Raw genomic sequence first — 19,721 nt, forward strand, 5'->3', positions numbered from 1 at the left:
AGTTGTGAAACTCCTTCATATTTTGCTCGAAGTGTACCTGCTCATAGAGACAAGGCAGAGATCAAGTGCATGGGCCCTGTTGGTGGAAAACACCAACAGAACCAAAAGTGTATTTGTTCTTCTCTAACCTTAAGCATAGTGAGCAAGACAAAGTTGATGGATAATAAGATCATGAGTATAACATTTAAAACATTTGTCAGATCAAATCGCTCAACCCAATGGAAAGATAATCTATCTATATTTATGTTTCTTTTATAAAATATATCTTCCAAAGATTGAGTGTGCAACATTTTAGTTCATAAGATTAGGAGTGTGGGATCACAAAGGTGGAAGGACTAAACATGTTGAATCTATTGGGTTAGTTAATCTAGAGTTGTAAATCATACATGTTTGTCTCTTTTATTCATGTGAACGCCAAAAATAAGGAGAAGCTTATAAAAGTGATAGTCAAGTACCTTAAGATGTTACCTTACTTGAAGAGTGATGGTACAGTATCACCTTGTGGAAGCTTTCCTCTCTTAGCGGTTGTGCATCGTGTTTGTGGCACCTCCATGGATCATCTCTTGTGAGCTATGCCTTCCTTGTGTAAATTGTTAAACTTCATGTGTGTCTCACTTTGTCTCCAATGTGAGTTTTGTCTCAAGACTTCCCAGGTTGATATTGAAAGTTTTCCTGCAGAGGTTAGTCCAACAAAATATCCAATATCTACTATAGCATACTATCGGCTCAAAGATCAACCTAGACACCATGTCTAATTTGATTTAGGAGGGCATTTTAACCTAAGCATCATGCTTAATTTAAACTCCCTTGGAAGTAAGATCATCAGCCCTAAACTAAGCACCACGCTTAATTAAGAGATAAATGAAACTACTCCAAACCTAGACATATACTAAAGCAAATAGAGGTAGCAAGCAAGCATTTATAGATATCTACTCAAGTGGAGATGAAGTAGAATGATTAGTGTTTAACAAATTGAGCATGTCTCAAAGGTAGGGATAACCAACATAGCAACATGGCAAAGAATGTTTTTATGTAAAGTACTCCCCCAAGCTTGAATTTTGCAAAATTCAAGTTTGGATGAATTTAATTCAATGTTGTATGATGATTGGTCGGACATACCTTGTGCTTGTCATTCATCCGATCTTCTTGCTCCAAACCTAGAAAGGTTAGTGACAAGAATACCCGAAGGAATATTTTTACAATTATCCTTATATGCTCAACACACAAGGTAATGTTGCAGATAATTAAAAGCTCATGTTACGATCTGATCAGTGCTTGTTTTAGGACACTAAGCTTGTCCTTGGGAAACCATCAATTTATGTCAGTGAAGTGGTTTCCCCTCCAACGCTGACCAATATCAAGATCAACTCAACGAGATCTGCAAAATTTATTATAGACATATGCATCGACAACCGCCCTTTTAAAGTTTTTATAAATAGAAAGGAAGTGGGGGTTGGAGATCTCGAATGTGGTGATGTTGGAGAGACCAATGGATTGTGAAGATGTTGCATATGAGCATGGAGTAAATGAAGTGGCTATGAAATAAATTCCATGCTCATTAATGCTTAGAGTGAAATCCATGTGGTATGGTGAAAGTGATAAGGTGAGTGTGGTAAAAAAGGAAAAGAAAAATGATACACGGACGACTTGGTTCGAAACTAGCACAGCTACCGTTCCCCGGCAACGGCGCCAGAAAGCTTGTTGGGTATTTTAAACGCAAACAGAAAAATCCGCAAGCGCACGGATGCCGATGTAGCTTTCACCCGGGAGTATTCCAGAGTATCGATTTTCCACAGAGAACGTGAGTGTACTAATTAAGATCCAAGATCGCCCAAGGATAACTATATAATTATTTTTGGTGGGAAGAGAGGAAGTTTCCTGAGAGTTCTCTAGTTGATCTAAGAATCAAGAATTACTTCAAGATTATCTATATCGGGACATCAGAGCACTAACCACAGAAAGAGATGAGAAGGGGGCTAGGAAGGTCTGACTACGGTCCTACAAACACCGATCCGAACGTGGTGGAATACGTCGACCGTTAGGGCTGTCACTACCCTAGGGCTACCACAACAATCCGTAGGATTGGGTGCAATTCCAGGTAATCGCAAGACTAAACACCACGTCTAATCTATTAATTACTACTCTAATGTTTCAAAGACTAGAGCACTTGATGCAAGCGGGAATCCAATAAATAACTTGAATGTAAATAAAAGTAATTAGAGAACTCAGGAGTTATGAGTTGAAGAACCTGGAGAACGATGAAGAACGAACCAGATGCTGCAAAAGTACAATGTTGAGGAAGATCCGACAGATCCGGCTCCTCCTCCGCTCTCCTCTTCTCTCTCCCTATTTTCTAGATTACAACTAGAACTAACTAGAACTAGAACTAGAAGAACTAGAACTAGAACTAGATGAACTAGAACTAGATCTAGATGAACTAGAGGTAGAACTAGTAGAACTAGAGGGATCCTCTCTACTTGGATGAAGAATTGAAACCCTAACTTTGATTCTGTAGAAGAGGTATGATCTCCAAGGGCCAGGGGGGTCTGGTTTTATAGTCCCTTCAAATGAATCTTGGCCATCGGATCAAACCGACATTGATCGTGTGGTTTTCCTTGATCCTTTAGGTCGGTGGAGCGTTGTCCGCAAAGTTGGACGTGTTTGACTACAACTCCTGGGCGGGCGCCCAAGGGGGGTGGGCGGGCGCCCTGCCCCCGGGCCCGTTCGCCTTCCCGTTCGTTCCCGTGGCTTCTGGAGTCTTCTAGATGACGTAAAATTGCGCGGCACGTTAATATCTCTATGTCAACCCGACGTGTGGGCCTTTCTTCTATATTTCCTGATAACCCCCTGCAGAAATAGACAAACACCAAAACTTGTGTAATTCTGTCAGATAAAACCCTAAGTCTAGATGTTGGTAGCATTTGGATCCTTTTCCATGATTAGTTGACGATTAAATGTGAGCATTAAGGACCGTCAACACTTAGCATTCAAGAGAAACTATTTTAGTTTCTATGCGAGATTAGAGTTTACTCTTCTATATTGAGAGAGATAGAGTGGAGGTGTGGATTGGAGGAAGCCTAGCCTGTCGGTGTCTCCTCTCCGGTTTGTACCTACGGGTTCAAGTCTCCTAACCCGAGGCTTGTTCCTAAGATTCTTTAGCATTCGACTTCTAATACTAGTAAGTGCCTTGTTATTATTGTTCTTTGGTTTGTGAGTTTACTTTATTCTCTTCGCGTAGAGAGTAGGGTAATCATCTCTAGCGTAAACATGGTGTTTGGGCTAGGTTACTCATAGATATCCCCTGTCTAGCTGGATTTGTGATAGTAACTCGGAAAGTGACAATTCCGTTGGTACCTTTGGAGCCCACGATCCCGTTAGAAGGACTTGTAGGGTTAATAGGCCAGGGGATAAGCATCCTCTGTGGTGTTTTTCTTATCTTTATGGTTCTCCCCAATAGAACAATAGTGCCAACCTTGCATAGGATAGAACGAGAGTGTTGTGTGGTCTTCTCTATATCACTCACATCAAATCACCTTGTTTGTAGCCTAAAGGATAGTAGCAATAGATTTGGTTAGTCTGATGCACGCTTTCTCCCTGTGGAAAAACAAATAACGATACTTTGGATAGACTCCCGGGTGAAGTGCTCACCGATATCCGTTCACTTGGATTCTTCTTCTGTCTGTGTTAACAAATATCAACATTCACCACCTAGCCCCTACTCAGACGCCTACCGCTAGACACTAGGGTTTGGGCAAGCCCAAAATTAAGGTCATGCATGCGACCACCAGAACAAGGACGAGTCGTCCCAACTACCTTGATAGAAGACATACACATTGTGTGTGCTTGGATTGGGTTGGAGGGGGAGGATGGGAAGCTATAGTACATGCCTGTGGGTGAGAGAGAGGAAGAGAGGTGGAGGCATTGGTGACTACTGTTGAGAGAGAAAGAGAAGTGTTGTCAGGATAAGTTAGGATAAGGTGTGCATTGTACCATGTGTTTTTAATGGGTTAAGCCTAATAGTAGGAGTTAACGTCATAAGATGGTTATTTTTTGTTGGATGTATGTCATATTTACAGAAGTAACCATCTTATGATGGTTGGCCTCATAAAATGGTTATTTCTATAAATATGCTATATTTAATAGGCATGCCTCTTAGGAAGCACGCCTCAGTAAATTAATTTACAAAGTTTGTCTTTATAAATGGGTTGTCTCTAAACAGTGAGTATTTTAGGAGACACAAATATTTTGTTTAACATATTTGTAAATAGAATAGCTTATCTTCTAAAATCGTTATTGTATAAGTGTATGTTCCAAGCATGTTACACACATATCTTGTTTTCAACGCATAGAGGATCAGATATGCGTTTAGGGCTTGTTTTTGTTGAGACTCTAAGAAAGTTGCCAGTCAAATAACAATCTCAAGTGTCCAATTTTGGTTGCTTATGATTGTGGAGTTGTCTGGTCAAATATTTTTTTAGGCTTCCAACCAAACATGCATTTATTGTTGAAAAAAAGAAAAGTATAAGAACCCCTATGTCTACGTCTAGATAATTAAAGACTCCATCTGTCCCAGATTATAAGTTATTTTAACTTTATTCGAGAGTTAAACCATCTCAAATTTGGTCAAAATAGAGAGAATTATAAAAAAAATAACATCAAGTAGGTACATTATAAAAATATAATTAATGAAGTATATAATAATCTTTATTTAGTATCATAGATGTTATTATTTTATTATATAAATTTGGTCAAATTTAAAATATTTTAACTCTAAAAAATTAGAGTAACTTATAATTTAGAAAATGGGGAGTAACTAGTTTAAGTGTGACCAAATGTGTATTGAGTAGTATTAATATGTATGTCTCATTAAAGTTTACTAGAAAATATATTCACAATTAATTAAATGATATTTATTCTGTATCACGGATGTTAACACTTTTTAATTTAACTTTAGTTAAATTTTGAATCATTTGACTTATAAAAAAGTGAAAATCACACTTTTTAATATTACTTTTAAATTTTGAATGATTTGTTCCAAAATTAAAAATTGTACTCTTCCATTTGAGGACCTGCATCCATCATACTATTGATTGCCTCAACCTTCAAGTACTAGCATACACAAACTAAATCTACAACCTATATTATTATTTGGAGTCTACTCCAATGAGAGGGTGTTTACTTCCCTTTTCATGCTAAAAAATTTGGGTTTTGGTTCATCATTTTACATAATAGAACTAAATACTATTTAAAATTGTTGGCAAAAAGGTGGCTATTCTTTATTTTGGATTCTAGTCTCATGAGGCAAAAAAAAACCAAAAAAGCCCCAAGAGGTATTCATGAGGCAATAAATTCTGTATTTTAGATGAGACTAAACATAACCCTGAAAGTTTTAGCATTTTGTGTTCTATCATTTTAAAGTAGTAGACATTTTGTATTTTACATTTTATAGGAAACTAAACACATCTAAGGCAAGAAAGTTCAGTCCAGGAATCAAACCCACCTGCAAGGCGGACCAACCAGTCATCCGTCGTATTATGAGTTGCTCCAAGAGAATATAGGAGAATATAGGCACACGAGTCCACGAAATTTCATCTCCAATTCTCCATGGACCACCACCATATATACCGGCGTCTCGTTTGCCTCCAAGTTTTGTGGGCCCAGCAAGAGCACGCAGTAAGCATGGGCCAAGGACGAATCACATGACCACCAGCCGGCTCACTACTAAAGCCCACGGCAGTGTATATGTATTCTAGCTAGCTGTTGTGTATGACACCTGACTCCAAACCCTTTCAGTCCGGCGCCGACGAGTCTGGAAGGTTCGAGGGTTAGCGATTCCACGTGGCCGTCGTCGTCGCCGTCGTTTGCCGTCGCCGTCGCTGCCTTCGCTGATCGTAGCAGCCACCTGTGAGTACTGCTGCGTCTGGGATTGAGCGGTCGTGCTTTCAAGTCTTTCCCTGGCGTGCCTGGGATTCCTGTGCTCTACTGAATCTTCAGTGTGAGATCTCCTCAATCTCTCCCCAAGCTAAGCTAACCAGTTCCTTGCTGCTTTAATTCTCAATGTAATTCGGGCTGGTTAAAGGGCAAACATTGGGTTTGCTTCTCGGCCTTGGTTGCATTTTCGGGAATTAGAAGCGGTAGCACCTTTGGTAAGCTATTCAGTTTGGGGATGGCTGAGTCTAACTCAGGGCTGCAACACCCTGTAAGGGAAAGGGATAGTGACCTTGATGTTTTGCTCCAGCAGTTGGAGATAAGAGAGGATGAAGAACAAGATATTGTTTTAGAAGAAGATCTGGAGGAGTTAAAAGCAGAGGCACGTTGGACAGCTTTGGCAAAGGTTTGTTCCTCAAAAACTTTCAGTCATGCTGCTTTCATTGCAAATATGAAGTATGCATGGAGCCTAGCAAAAGATGTCAGTTTCAAGGCCATAGAGGAAAACTTATTTGTGCTTAAATTTTCTTGCCTGGGAGATTGGCGCAAGGTAATGGACGAGGGTCCTTGGATTTTTAGGGGGCATGCTGTTCTTTTGGAAGAATACGATGGGATTACAAAGCCCTCCAAAGTGAGATTCAAATATCTAGCAACTTGGGTAAGAATCTATGATTTACCAACAGGTTTCAGAACGAAGAATATAGGGCGCCAATTAGGAAATAAAATTGGTGACTTCTTGAAGGTGGATCTGGATGATATCACTAGTGGGTGGAGAGATTTCTTACGTATCAGAGTTAAGCTAGATGTGGAGAAACCTCTTACTAGGATTGTCTATATTTCGTTAGGAGGTGGAAAACGAGAGGCCTTTCGTGTGAAGTATGAGAAGCTCCCCAGATTTTGTGCTGTCTGTGGTTTTTTGGGACATGTTGAATCTGAATGTGGTGATGGAGTGCATGAAAAAAAGGAACTCCAGTATGGAGACTGGTTGATTGCAAGTCCAGAGAGGAAAGCAAAAGTTAAAAGTAGCAGATTCTCTGGTTTAGAAGATACGAAGGGGTTAGACTCCAGAGATTCTATCAAGCCTTATTTTGAAAGGAGATTCTTGGAACCTAAAAGTGGAAATAGCAGCCAAAGAGACTTAAATGACTTGGTTGATGATGGCACAAGAAGTCCCTTGAAGAGGGATAGTGGTCGACACCTGAAATCCAATGATGGAGAGGCTAAGAAATCTCTTACTCTACATTATGAAGAGATACAGGAAGATGACAATTCGGCCATGGCTCTTGTTCCTACCTCTGATTTGAAGGTGAATCTACAAGAAGATACCCATTTGCTTTTAGAAGATGTGGACCAAAGTGTTGTTGTGAGAGATGGAACTTTGAAAGAGCGAAGCCAAAAGCGACTAAGAATAGAGGATGAGAAAGAGTTCTCAGATGACATTGATATGAGATCGGCGGGCTCCCTCGAGGAGTACCGCCGAGAGAAATGAGAGCCCTATGCTGGAACTGTCGCGGAATTGGCAACTCCGCGACAGTAAGAGAACTTCACGGTCTCGCGAAGGAGTATGCCCCCTCGGTACTATGTATTCTTGAAACACAAATTGCTAAGAACCGAGTAGAAAATTTAAGGTATATTTTGGGTTACGATAACAGCTTCGCTGTTAGTAGCAATGGAAGAAGTGGTGGTTTGGGAATTTTTTGGAATAATGAGTTTCCATTAAAAGTCACAAAGTTCTCTCAATATCATATTGATACAGAGATATGTGAAACAGATAGGGATCCATGGAGGGTTACTTTTGTTTATGGTGAAGCAAATCGTGCTCAAAGACAGAAGACATGGGATTTACTAAAATTTATTAAGAGCCAGTGTGCTCTGCCATGGATATGTATAGGAGATTTTAATGAAATTCTGCGACCGGAGGAACAAATTGGGCCAAATCCTAGAGAAGGTTATTTAATGGAGGGCTTTCGTGACACAATGGATGTATGTGGTTTTTGTGATATTGGGTATACTGGTTTGGACTGGACTTGGGAGAAAAAAGTGACTAATAATGAGTATGTCCGGGCAAGGTTGGATCGTGCAATAGCTACAGCTGAATGGTGTAGTATGTTTCCAATGGCTTCACTGAAACATTTAATTGCTGTTAAATCAGATCACTCTCCGTTACTTTTATCTACAGAGCGAGAAATTCAAAACACAAAAAATGCTACTAAAGGAAGGCTGTTCAGGTATGAGGTCATGTGGGAATCAAATAAAAGTTTGATGCCACTGATTTCTTTTGTGTGGAAAGATGATCTACATTGCAGCAGCATTAAAGAGTTGAACCAGAAATTAAATCGGCTAACGAGTGCCATTCAACAATGGAGTGCTACTTCTTTTTGTGCAGTAAGAAAGGAACTAAGGACTTTGAGGAAGAAAATAGAAATTATTCGGACCAATCCACAAAGAACAGGGCCTTCAAATGAAGAGAAGGAAGTAGAAGAAAAAATTATAATGCTAAGTCTGCAGGAGGAGATAATGTGGAAACAGCGCTCACGTATCCAGTGGCTCACAGAAGGGGATAACAATACAAAGTTCTTTCACCAAAAAGCTACTCGCAGACATAATAAAAATAGAATTACAAGATTAACCTGTGCTGATGGTACAATCACAGAGGTGATAGATGAAATGCAACATATGACAAGAGATTTTTATAGAAATTTGTACTCTTCTGAGGGTACCTCAAATATGGAGCAAGTTCTATGTCATGTGCCAAGAAAGGTAACTGATGAGATGAATACATTTTTATGCAGACCATTTACAGAGAAAGTGGTTAAAGAAGCTTTATTTCAAATGTCCCCTTTAAAGGCTCCAGGACCAGATGGATACCCAGCCTATTTTTTTCAGAGGAATTGGGATATATGTGGGCAAGATATTACAAGGACAGTGCTTCAGGTGCTCAACGGGGATGAATTACCAGAAGAAATTAACAGTACATTCATTGTTCTAATCCCGAAGATGGCAAATCCAATCTCGATGGGGCAATTTAGACCGATCAGTCTTTGTAATGTGGTTTATAAAATCATTTCTAAGGCATTGGCTAATCGGCTAAAGTTAGTCCTCCCTAAAATCATTTCCGAAGAGCAGTCTGCATTTGTCCCTGGTAGGATAATTTCTGATAATATAATTGCTGCATATGAATGCCTACATTTTATGCGAACAAATGGCACAAAGAGGAATGGCTATTGTGCTCTCAAACTTGATATGTCTAAGGCTTATGATCGAGTGGAGTGGCCATATTTATTTGCCATCATGGAGAGGTTGGGATTCAGTAAGAAATGGATTGATGTTGAAATGTGTAACCTCAGTATCTTTCTCAGTTCTTTTCAATGGAGAAATATTAGAACAGTTCAAACCATCCAGAGGAATTAGACAAGGTGATCCAATTTCTCCATACTTGTTTCTTATTTGTGCTGAAGGCTTATCATGTATTCTAAATAACAATAGCAATCAGGAGAGGGGAATTACATTAGCTAAGAATGCTCCAAGAATCAGCCATTTACTTTTTGCAGATGATAGCATTTTATTCTTCAAAGCGAGTGTAAGAGCGGCAGAAATAATTGATTCACTTCTTGCTGCTTATAGTGATGCATCTGGACAACGAATCAACTACGACAAGTCATCAATTTATTTTAGCAAAAAATGCAGCAATACATTAAAGGAGGAGATAAAAAAGAAGATATGTGTGAATAATGAGGCACTGACTGAACGCTATTTAGGATTGCCAACTGATGTGGGTAGGTCAAAAAATGGTGCTTTTAAATATTTAAAAGACCAGATATGGAATAAGGTGCAGGGATGGATGGAACAATGCCTCTCAGCCGGCGGCAAAGAAGTGTTGATTAAAGCTGTAGTCCAAGCAGTACCTACTTATTCCATGAGTTGTTTCAGACTACCAAGGGGACTATGTCAAGCTATTAATGCAATTATTCGAAAATTTTGGTGGGGTAGCAAGGAAGGGAAAAGGAAAAATTGCTGGGTATCATGGGAAGAAATGACTCAGCCTAAATACCTTGGTGGGCTGGGATTCAGGGATATAGAGCTCTTTAACTTGGCTCTTCTTGCTCGGCAGGCTTGGAGGATTATGCAAAATTCAAAATCCTTGAGTGCTAGGCTATTGAAAGCATTATATTTTCCTGATAAACATTTTCTTGAAGCAGTCTTGGGAAGTAGACCGTCACAAATTTGGAGAGCTATACTTGATGGACGGGACGTTCTTGAGCAAGGATTGATCAAAAGAATTGGAAATGGTAAAAGTACAGATATTTGGAAACATAATTGGCTCCCAAGAGATGGTGGGTTGCGGCCAATTGCATCAAAGCTATCAAACCCACCCAGATGTGTTAGTGAATTAATAGATGGAATAACTATGCAATGGAGGCAAGATGTGATTCAAAAGTACTTTTATGATATGGATGCTCAGGTAATAAAAAATATTCCTTTGAGTTCTTGTTGGCAAGATGATTTTTGGGCATGGCACTACGAAAGATGTGGTATATTCTCAGTTAAATCTGCTTACAGAATGCTTGTCCACCGTAGGAATCAAATACAAGATTGGCTTGATGGCAAAGTAGAGAGCTCGGACACTGAAGGAGCTAAAAAAAGATGGAAATTATTCTGGAAGGTCAAGGTACCATCAAAAATTCATATCTTTGCTTGGAGATTGGCCCATAATTCTTTAAGTACCGGTGAAGTTCTTAAAGAAAGGTCAATGAGTGAACATAGTGGATGCAAGTTATGTGGTGCTATTATTGACTCGTGGCGCCATGCTCTTTTCTATTGTACAATGTCAAGATGTGTTTGGACTCTAGTAGATGAGGATCTCATTGACCATATTGCTGCAACTGAGATTAATAATCCAAAGATGTGGTTGTTTTTTATGCAGGAAACTTTATCGGCAAAAGAATTTCAGAAAACTTCTAATCATATGTTGGGCAATCTGGAGGGCACGAAGAATGGCATTACATGAGGGTATATTTCAAAGCCCATTATCAATATTCAGCTTTATTACAAAATATCTTGATGATCTCAAACTGGCTGGTTTGATTGAGGACATTGATATGACCAAGTCAACAAGAAACAAGAAATCAGCTCCCAAATGGATACCTCCACCTGAAGCTTTCGTGAAGTTCAATGTTGATGCTGCGGTGGCACGAGCTGAAGATAAGGGGACTGTTAGTGTGGTGTGTCGAGATAATGTAGGGAATTATGTGGCTGCAAGTGCTATGGTCATTGATGGTTTAACTGATCCGTCATCTTTGGAAGCTTTGGCTTGTAATGAAGCAATTTCTTTGGCCATGGACATTGGGGTGCGTAAGTGTGTAATAGCTTCAGATTGCTTGGAAGTGATTTTGAATCTTCAGAAGCAAAGTTTGTGTGCTTATTCCTCAGTGTTGAAGGAAATTAAAGCTAGAAGCACTTTGTTTCAGGAAGTAGTTTTTAAGCATGAAGGTAGAGAATCAAATTGTGAGGCCCATGCTCTTGCTAAAGGTGTTTGTAAATTGGCACCAGGGAGATATTTATGGCTCCTTGGGTGTCCAGAAATTTTGCATGTACCTCAAAACATTATGAATTAATAAAAGTCTACCTTCCTCTCAAAAAAAAAAACTAGCTGTTGTGTATGAGTTTGGTCACTCGTTTTTTTGCAATATTGCCTTGTTTAGTTCGCAAAAATTTTTAAGATTTCCCGTCACATCGAATCTTTGGTCGCATGCATGAATCATTAAATATAGACGAAAATAAAAACTAACTACACAGTTTACCTGTAATTTGTGAGATAAATCTTTTGAGCCTATTTACTCTATGATTGGACAATGTTTGTCAAATAAAAACGAAAGTGCTACAGTAGCCAAAACCCAAAATTTTTGCCAACTAAACAAGTAATGTGATTTGGTCATAACCCTACTGACCTTTCTGGAGTTACCTATCACACTTGTACTACTCACTTTGTTCATATAATAATAGTAGTAGTAGTAGTAGTAATAATAATAATAATAATAATAATAATAATAATAATAATAATAATAATAATAATAATAATAATAATAATATAATATAATATAATATAATATAATATAATATAATATAATATAATATAATATAATATAATATAATATAATATAATATAATATAATATAATATAATATAATATAATATAATATAATATAATATAATATAATATAATATAATATAATATAATATAATATAATATAATATAATATAATATAATATAATATAATATTTATTTTTATTTTTTAGCGTCATACATCTTTGCACCCTTTTCTATAAATTTAATCAACTTTTAAAAAAAGGTTTAAGCCAACTCTAAGAAGAAATTGAAGGTAGTATATGTTTTAAGGTTCAGTTTCTGGTTCTTAGGTGGGACCAAATGGACCACCAAATTACCAAGGAGTAGGTATCGCTTGGTATCTCCTAAGGCCTCTCCAAGAGCTTGGCTAAATTTAGTAGTCAAATTCTAATGTTTAGCCATTTTGTAAAATAGATAACTTCTTAAAAAAGAAGAGGTTCACAATAGCCTTGCTATCAGATAGCTAGTGTAAGTGGTTGGCTATATATGACCAGCGAAAATCAAGGGATAGCAAACTTTCTATTTTACAAAACCAAATAGCACATCTGTTGGAGCCTATTTTTCTTCTATAGAAGTTCTAAAAGGCCTTCATAACAAGAATAGCAAAGCTGTTGGAGTTGCTCTAAAAGGCTATTTTTTAGAATATATATATACTAGTAACTACTAGTAAGTCTTGCATTTCTTAGATTCATGACATATTTAGGCCTTTAAAACTTATGTTGATGATCCAAGGAAATACATGGTTGAAAGTTATGATCAATCGACTAAGGCCTTACTTATATCCAAAAAATTTTGGATTTTGACATTTTAGCACTTTCGTTTTTATTTGAAAAATATTGTTCAATCATGGAGTAACTAGACTTAAAAGATTTATCTCATGATTTACAAATAAACTGTGCAATTAGTTTTTGTTTTTATCTATATTTAATGCTCTATGCATGTGCCGCAAGATTCGATGACGGAAAATCTTAAAAAGTTTTTAGTTTTTGGCGTAAACTAAACAATGCCTAAATGTATACTTCGAAGCCCTTGCCATTGCTACACGGTCGAATATTTTGTGATATGTGGGAGTACCCGTGGAGTATTTTCCTGTGAAATGCATGCACGCAAGCGTCCAACATGAGATAATTGGCTGTGGTCCATCAAACGAAACAATAAACGGCACGCATAAGATTGCGCACCACTTGACCTGACCTCTAGAGCCCGTGAACCCTAAGCCAGAAGACGCCATATATATATGTAGGTCATATGAGAGAGATAGGTACACCAATACATACACAAGGATCGGAACTAGTATCCCATGGTGTCGCATCGCAGAGATGCATGGATCGCTCTATCTTTTCCTTACCATGTATGCTGCCATGCTGAAAAAAGGCGAAGGAAAATTTTAGATTCACCATCATATCGAGTCTTGCAATAGATGTATTTTGATATCAACCTTGGCAAACTGGCTACAAGATGTGCATAAATGGGGTGGCCACTCAAAGTGTGGAAATGGCGGTAGGATCATCGATCCGTAACATATACTATGAGGGCATGCATGTCAGTCGGTCCTGCACTCCTGTGTCCTGTCTGTCATATGTGCACCAACGAGATGTGCATAAAGTTGCATGCATGCATGCAGTGGCTCTCTTCACAAAATGACAGGGCACGTTCCTCTTCGCTCTCCTCAGTCCTCACTCTCACTCTCGTCGCTCGCCGAAAGCTGGTGAAAGTAAAGCACTCCCTCGTGCTCGTGCCGTCCCTTGCTGTGGACTCATCTGCTTGGCTCTCCTCGCCCTGTCCTTGGATTCTTGCACTTGGAGCTTCCCTTCTTCTACCTCCCAGCACCACCACCCAAAACCCAATCCGGGACCGCCGGCACCAAGCTTTCCTAGGGATCGCCAGCCATTCGCCACACGCCGACGCCGGGGCGGAAAAAAAGCTCTTCTTGGAGCCCTCTGCTTGGCCTCTCCCTGCTGCTCTCCCTCTCGCTGCTGCTGCTGCAAAGTGCAAACAACAATGGCGGCGTCATGGCGCGGCCCAGTGGTGGCCGTCCTTTGTGCGGTCGTCGTCCTCCATGCAGTGGCGGCGGCGGCGGCGGCGGCGACGTCGTGCGCCGGCGTGGCCCCGGCCAAGCACCGTCCGGAGGCGATATCCATCACGGACTTCGGCGGCGTGGGCGACGGGCGGACGCTCAACACGTGGGCGTTCCGGAAGGCCGTGTACCGCATCCAGCACCAGCGCCGGCGCGGCGGCACGACGCTGCACGTCCCCGCGGGCACCTGGCTCACCGGCAGCTTCAACCTCACCAGCCACATGACGCTCTTCCTCGCCAGAGGCGCCGTGCTCAAAGCCACGCAGGACACGAGGAGGTGGCCGCTGATGGAGCCGCTGCCGTCGTACGGCCGGGGCAGGGAGCTGCCGGGGGCGAGGTACGCCAGCTTCATCCACGGCAACGGCCTCCGCGACGTCGCCATTACAGGTGAGCTGAGCTGCTGAGCCTCCGTTGCTCTGCGCTACCTCCTCTGCTTACTGCTCTGTTGCTGTGTGCCCGTGAGTACAAAGCGTAGACAGACACAGTCTCCTCATCGGAGATGACCGACCGCGAATCCTGCAGACCTGCACAAACAAATTTCCCATGCTACAGTAGTATGCTACTGCCTGACATATAGTACTCTGTACCTCGCATCCAAGCAAAAGGTTCACAAGGCAGCATGAGAGTTCGTGACAAAGGCCTACATTAGATCTAATTTTTTTAATGTTTATATTTATTAATTATTATTCGATCATGGACTAACTAGGTTCAAAAGATTCGTCTTACAAATTATATGTAAATTATATAATTAATTATTTTTTAAAATTATATTTAATGCTTCATATATGCCGCAAGATTCGATGTGACGTAAAATAATCTTGAAAATGTTTTAGATTTTGAGGTTAACAAGGCCTCAAGCTTACTCCTACCGAGAAGTTACAAATATCTAGGGCTCTAAAAACTAAAATGCGCACTGCATGAAACTGGGCGGATTAGGTAGCACAAGTTCAGATGGGAGATGTCTTGTGGTATGGTACCCCTGACTAATTTATTTACTACTGGATCACAGTCACAGCACTTTTGTCAGTGGCTTGTTAAACTAAGCTTCAAGCCCATACTAGTGCTAGCAGACAGCAGAACCTAAATTGTTATCAATGGTGCCATGCTGAATTGTTAAAGAATAGACCTTTTTTTTCTGACTGAAATTAAATAAAGTAGACCTTGCTGAATGGACCTGCCAAGTGCCAACTCGCCCCAATTCTGCGACATGAAACGATCAAGTTTTTTCACTATCATCTCGGACTGTGATTCCACCCCCTTTTCTCATATTTTCAGGTGACAAGGGAGTGATCGATGGCCAAGGTGAGGTGTGGTGGAACATGTGGAGGCGAAGGACTCTTGAGCACACCAGGCCGAACCTTGTGGAGTTCATGCATTCCACCGGCATTCACATCTCCAACATCGTCCTCAAGAACTCACCGTTCTGGAACATCCACCCTGTTTACTGCGAGTAAGCGCACTATCTACTACCTGAAAATATAAAAATGTGTTGAATTAATTTCAGTTAGTCATCCTGTCACTGTGGTTCTTGAATTCAGCCAGCCTCGCACGAAAATTCCACGAGCAAACAAAATTGGAATTTCGAATAGAATTCATGATCCAAAATCAAGAATCCTGAACCATTGCTACTAAAACTGAACGATGCTGGGTTTCAGTCCATGCTACCTTGTGCTAAAACAGAGAAGAAACACTGATGCTACGCATGCATTTCTTCTTTCAGCAATGTGGTTGTAACCAACATGATGATCTTGGCGCCACATGACTCCCCAAACACAGACGGAATCGATCCAGGTAACCTATGCATCTACAGTTTCTATCTGTGGCAGTGGCACATGCTCAAATAAATAAAGAAACTTGTTGCCTAAACCTGCATGACAATTCAGAAGACAACATCAACAACACTGAAGTTCCTGGTGCATGCTTGCAGATTCTAGCTCCAACGTGTGCATCGAGGACTCGTACATATCCACCGGCGACGACCTGGTGGCGATCAAGAGCGGGTGGGACGAGTACGGGATCGCGTACGGCCGGCCGAGCTCCGGCATCACGATCCGGCGGGTGAGGGGCTCGTCGCCGTTCAGCGGCATCGCCATCGGCAGCGAGGCCTCCGGCGGGGTGCGCGACGTCCTGGTGGAGGACTGCAGCATCTTCGACAGCGGCTACGGCATCCACATCAAGACCAACGTCGGGCGCGGAGGCTACATCCGGAACGTCACTGTCGACAACGTGCGCATGAGCGGCGTGCGCATCAGCGGCGTCCGCATCGCCGGCGACGTCGGCGACCACCCCGACGCGCACTTCAGCCAGCTCGCCGTGCCGCTGGTGGACGCCGTGCGCATCAGCAACGTGTGGGGCGTCAACGTCCAGCACCCGGGGTCGCTGGAGGGCATCAGGAGCTCGCCCTTCACGCGGATCTGCCTCTCCAACGTCAAGCTCTTCGGGTGGCGGAAGAACGACGCGGCCTGGAGGTGCAGGGACGTGCGCGGTGCCGCGCTCGGGGTGCAGCCGTCGCCCTGCGCCGAGCTCGCCACCAGCTTCGCGTCCGCAGGCTCGTCTTGCAGCTAATTATTAGGGACGCCTAGCTAAGTGCTGATGGGCTAGCTAGTGTGCTTTAAGTTTGCAGCTAATTAGTGACGCCTAGCTTAATGCAGAAATTGAGACTGATGTCTGGCTCTGCATCACTGTCTTAGTTACTTTAGGCTTTCTCTCCCAGTTGGTCATTCAGAGAGCCTTATTGTTAACTAGTATAATTTTGTAGTGTACTCCGTAATGTTTAATTAGCTGCGGTGTGCTTAATCCAAGTACAAATATCAGTGGTACACTGATGGCAATATTGTTCTGAATGATAAAGTACACCACTGGTGTGAGCTTGGGATCAAACTTGGGTAATTAAAGGTGCACCTTGCTTTGTTTAATTCTGTTCATGAGGACTATTCAAGTCCTTAATAGCAAGTAAAGGTTAATCTTTTTTCAGGAGGGGTGTTTGTCCATCGGTTATATTCTGTGCAAGTTTCAGGAGGGGTGTGCTCGAACCACTTTCATGTTTCAGATTAAGGATGGGTGCGTTTGGCACCATGAATCCTTTCCAATTCTTACGACAAATGGTAGAACCAGAGCCAAACAGCATAGGAATGAAAAGATTATTGGGACGATTTACGATGCGCCACCTACCAACATGAAACGGTGAAACGAGGTTTGGCAGCGATTTTGATTCTTCCTTCTCACATCATTTTTTTTTCGGGTTGTATTTAAGTTGTTCGTTCGTGAAGAAAAAAGTTGAAACTCTCTTTAACCATATTTTCATTTATAGTTTTTTAATAAAAAATACTGAACAACCATGTGTTTTAGCAAAAGCGAGCATATGGTTGTTTGTTGGCCGCAAAACACACAATTTGTAACAGACAAAAAACCATGTGTTTTAGGATAAGAAAACACATGGTTGTTGGCTGTATGTAAAACACATAATTTACAATAGAACAAGAATCTGTGTGTTTTAGAACAAGTTAGCACATGATTGTTGGTTGCCTACATTCTGTTGACACCGTTTTTTTTGACACGCGTCCAGGATGGCAGGATAAGGTGGCAGTGTGCTGTTTACAGGATGAATTATTGCCGATGAAGATGGTTGCCGATGAAGGAGAGGTTGGACATAACTAGGTCTGCAGGCAGTGATGTGTTTATGCCGATGGTTATAATGGGGGAGTCTGCCGATGACCATGGCAAAGAGTCTGCCGATGATACGGAGGGGGAGTCCGGAAACTGCTGATCGGTTTATGGAAGGATTTCAGCTTGTCACGGGGGATAACTTTGTTATTTCCTTGTTTATTTAAGTCGTTTTGTATACGGATTCCGTGTAATTTAGAATTCGAGTTCTAGTCGTGTTTAGTTGTAGCTCTTTTAGCAGGGTATAAATATGAACCCTAGGGCCTTGTAATGAGACATCTATCAATCAATCGAACACACGTTTTACTCATATATTCCAGCATCTACTTTTCGACGACTTCGTCATACTTTTTCTTTTTTACTACGAGTTCTTAGGAATTCGTCGACTTAAGCTCGGCGTATTCTCGAGTTCCGCGTGAGTACCTCTTAGCCGTGACATCCGGGCGCATCGCTGTTGTCAGGACTAAAGTATTCGAGTTACCACCTTTGCGGATAGTAAGGTCAAATCGGCTGGCACGCCTTAACGTTTGAATCGGGTATTAGCCCTTTGTATTTGCAGATCTTTTTACATCAACACATCTTTTGGCACGCCCAGTGGCACCAGATTCAAGATCAAGATCAACATGTCGATCTCTGACTTCGATCAGGAGAACGTCATCCCCGTGACGGAGGCCAATCTCAAGGATGAGCAGAAGCAGGCTATTGCCCAAGCTGTGGAGGAATACAGGCTGCAATGTTTGAAGTCCTTCAGCATAAATAGGAGTGGCGAAGTGATCCAGAAAGATGCTCTGCCGACGCCACGGCAGGTTACTTTCGAAGCCAATCCGGGCAAGCTCCAAGATATGGTTGACAGTGCTATCAACCGTGCTTTGATCAACCAAGCTGGCGTACTGTCTAATACGGTTTTTAATGCCGTAGCAAGAACTTTCAAGGAAGGACAAATCCCACCAGATTATGTGGGCCCCACTCATCATCAGCCGACAGCACCAGAGGTTACGGCTCCATCGGCTGCTTTGACAGTTGCGAGTGCACAATCTACCGTCCCTCCAAGTACATTGGGAGCTACTAGCACACAATCTGTGCCGATGACAACCAACCCACAAACTTCAAGTGGGCAGAACAAATTGACTATAGATATGTTGGCATCGGCAATGTCAGGGCTGATTCCTCCTCCCAACTGGTGGGGTTACGGTATGCCTCCAGAATTAACACCGGGTACATCACAGATAACTGACATGAGGGGCAAGACTCCTATAGCATCGGCGCCTCCCAATGCGTCGTGGAACCAGAGTCCTCGGTATACCACAACTACTACTGCAAGGCCTCACACTGGGAATCCTCAAGATTCAATGTTCCAGATGCCTAATGCATCGGCAGATTCAATGCTGATGCAACAGAGGTCTATGGCCCAGTCGGGGTATGTCAATTCAATGATGGTGCCCAATTACCAATCATCGGCAGCGCCTATGCCGATGAACGCTAATAATGGGTGGCTTGGACAGCAAGTCTTTCCACAATCGCCCCAGCAGAGTTACCAGGCTACAGGGTTCCAGCAAGGACAGGTCCATCCCGGATTCCAAGGTCAGGGGATTCCCAACCAGCCAATGAATTTCGGACAGCAAATCGGTGGACAGCAGTTTGGTGGTCCGCAGATTGGAGGGCAGATGATTAACCCGATGTTCCGTGCGGATCATGCCCCGAACAGACACGTGGAGGTTCGCCATCAGGTGCCGGACCCGCAGCCGCCTCATCGGCAGGATGCCGATGCATATTGGGCCGATAAGATTGCTGAAGTAATGAGGGAACAATTTGGGATAAAACCCAAAGTCAACACTTACTCTTATCGGACACCGTATCCTCCCGCATATGATTTGATCCCGCTTCCACATCGGTACAAGGTACCAGATTTTACCAAATTTTCCGGGC

The 19,721-nt window shown here is 41.8% G+C and overlaps 1 protein-coding gene across 1 annotated transcript; it reads left to right on the forward strand.

Moving 5' to 3' along the window:
* Nucleotides 13,620–16,953, forward strand: LOC8078349 (probable polygalacturonase). The gene is made up of 4 exons (XM_002451846.2): nt 13,620–14,519; nt 15,408–15,582; nt 15,853–15,923; nt 16,060–16,953. Exons 1-4 carry the CDS (start codon nt 14,057–14,059, stop codon nt 16,695–16,697), a joined length of 1,347 nt encoding a protein of 448 aa, XP_002451891.1. The 5' UTR covers nt 13,620–14,056; the 3' UTR covers nt 16,698–16,953.

Source organism: Sorghum bicolor, chromosome 4 (genome assembly GCF_000003195.3).
Source record: "Sorghum bicolor cultivar BTx623 chromosome 4, Sorghum_bicolor_NCBIv3, whole genome shotgun sequence".
NCBI classification, from domain to species: domain Eukaryota; kingdom Viridiplantae; phylum Streptophyta; class Magnoliopsida; order Poales; family Poaceae; genus Sorghum; species Sorghum bicolor.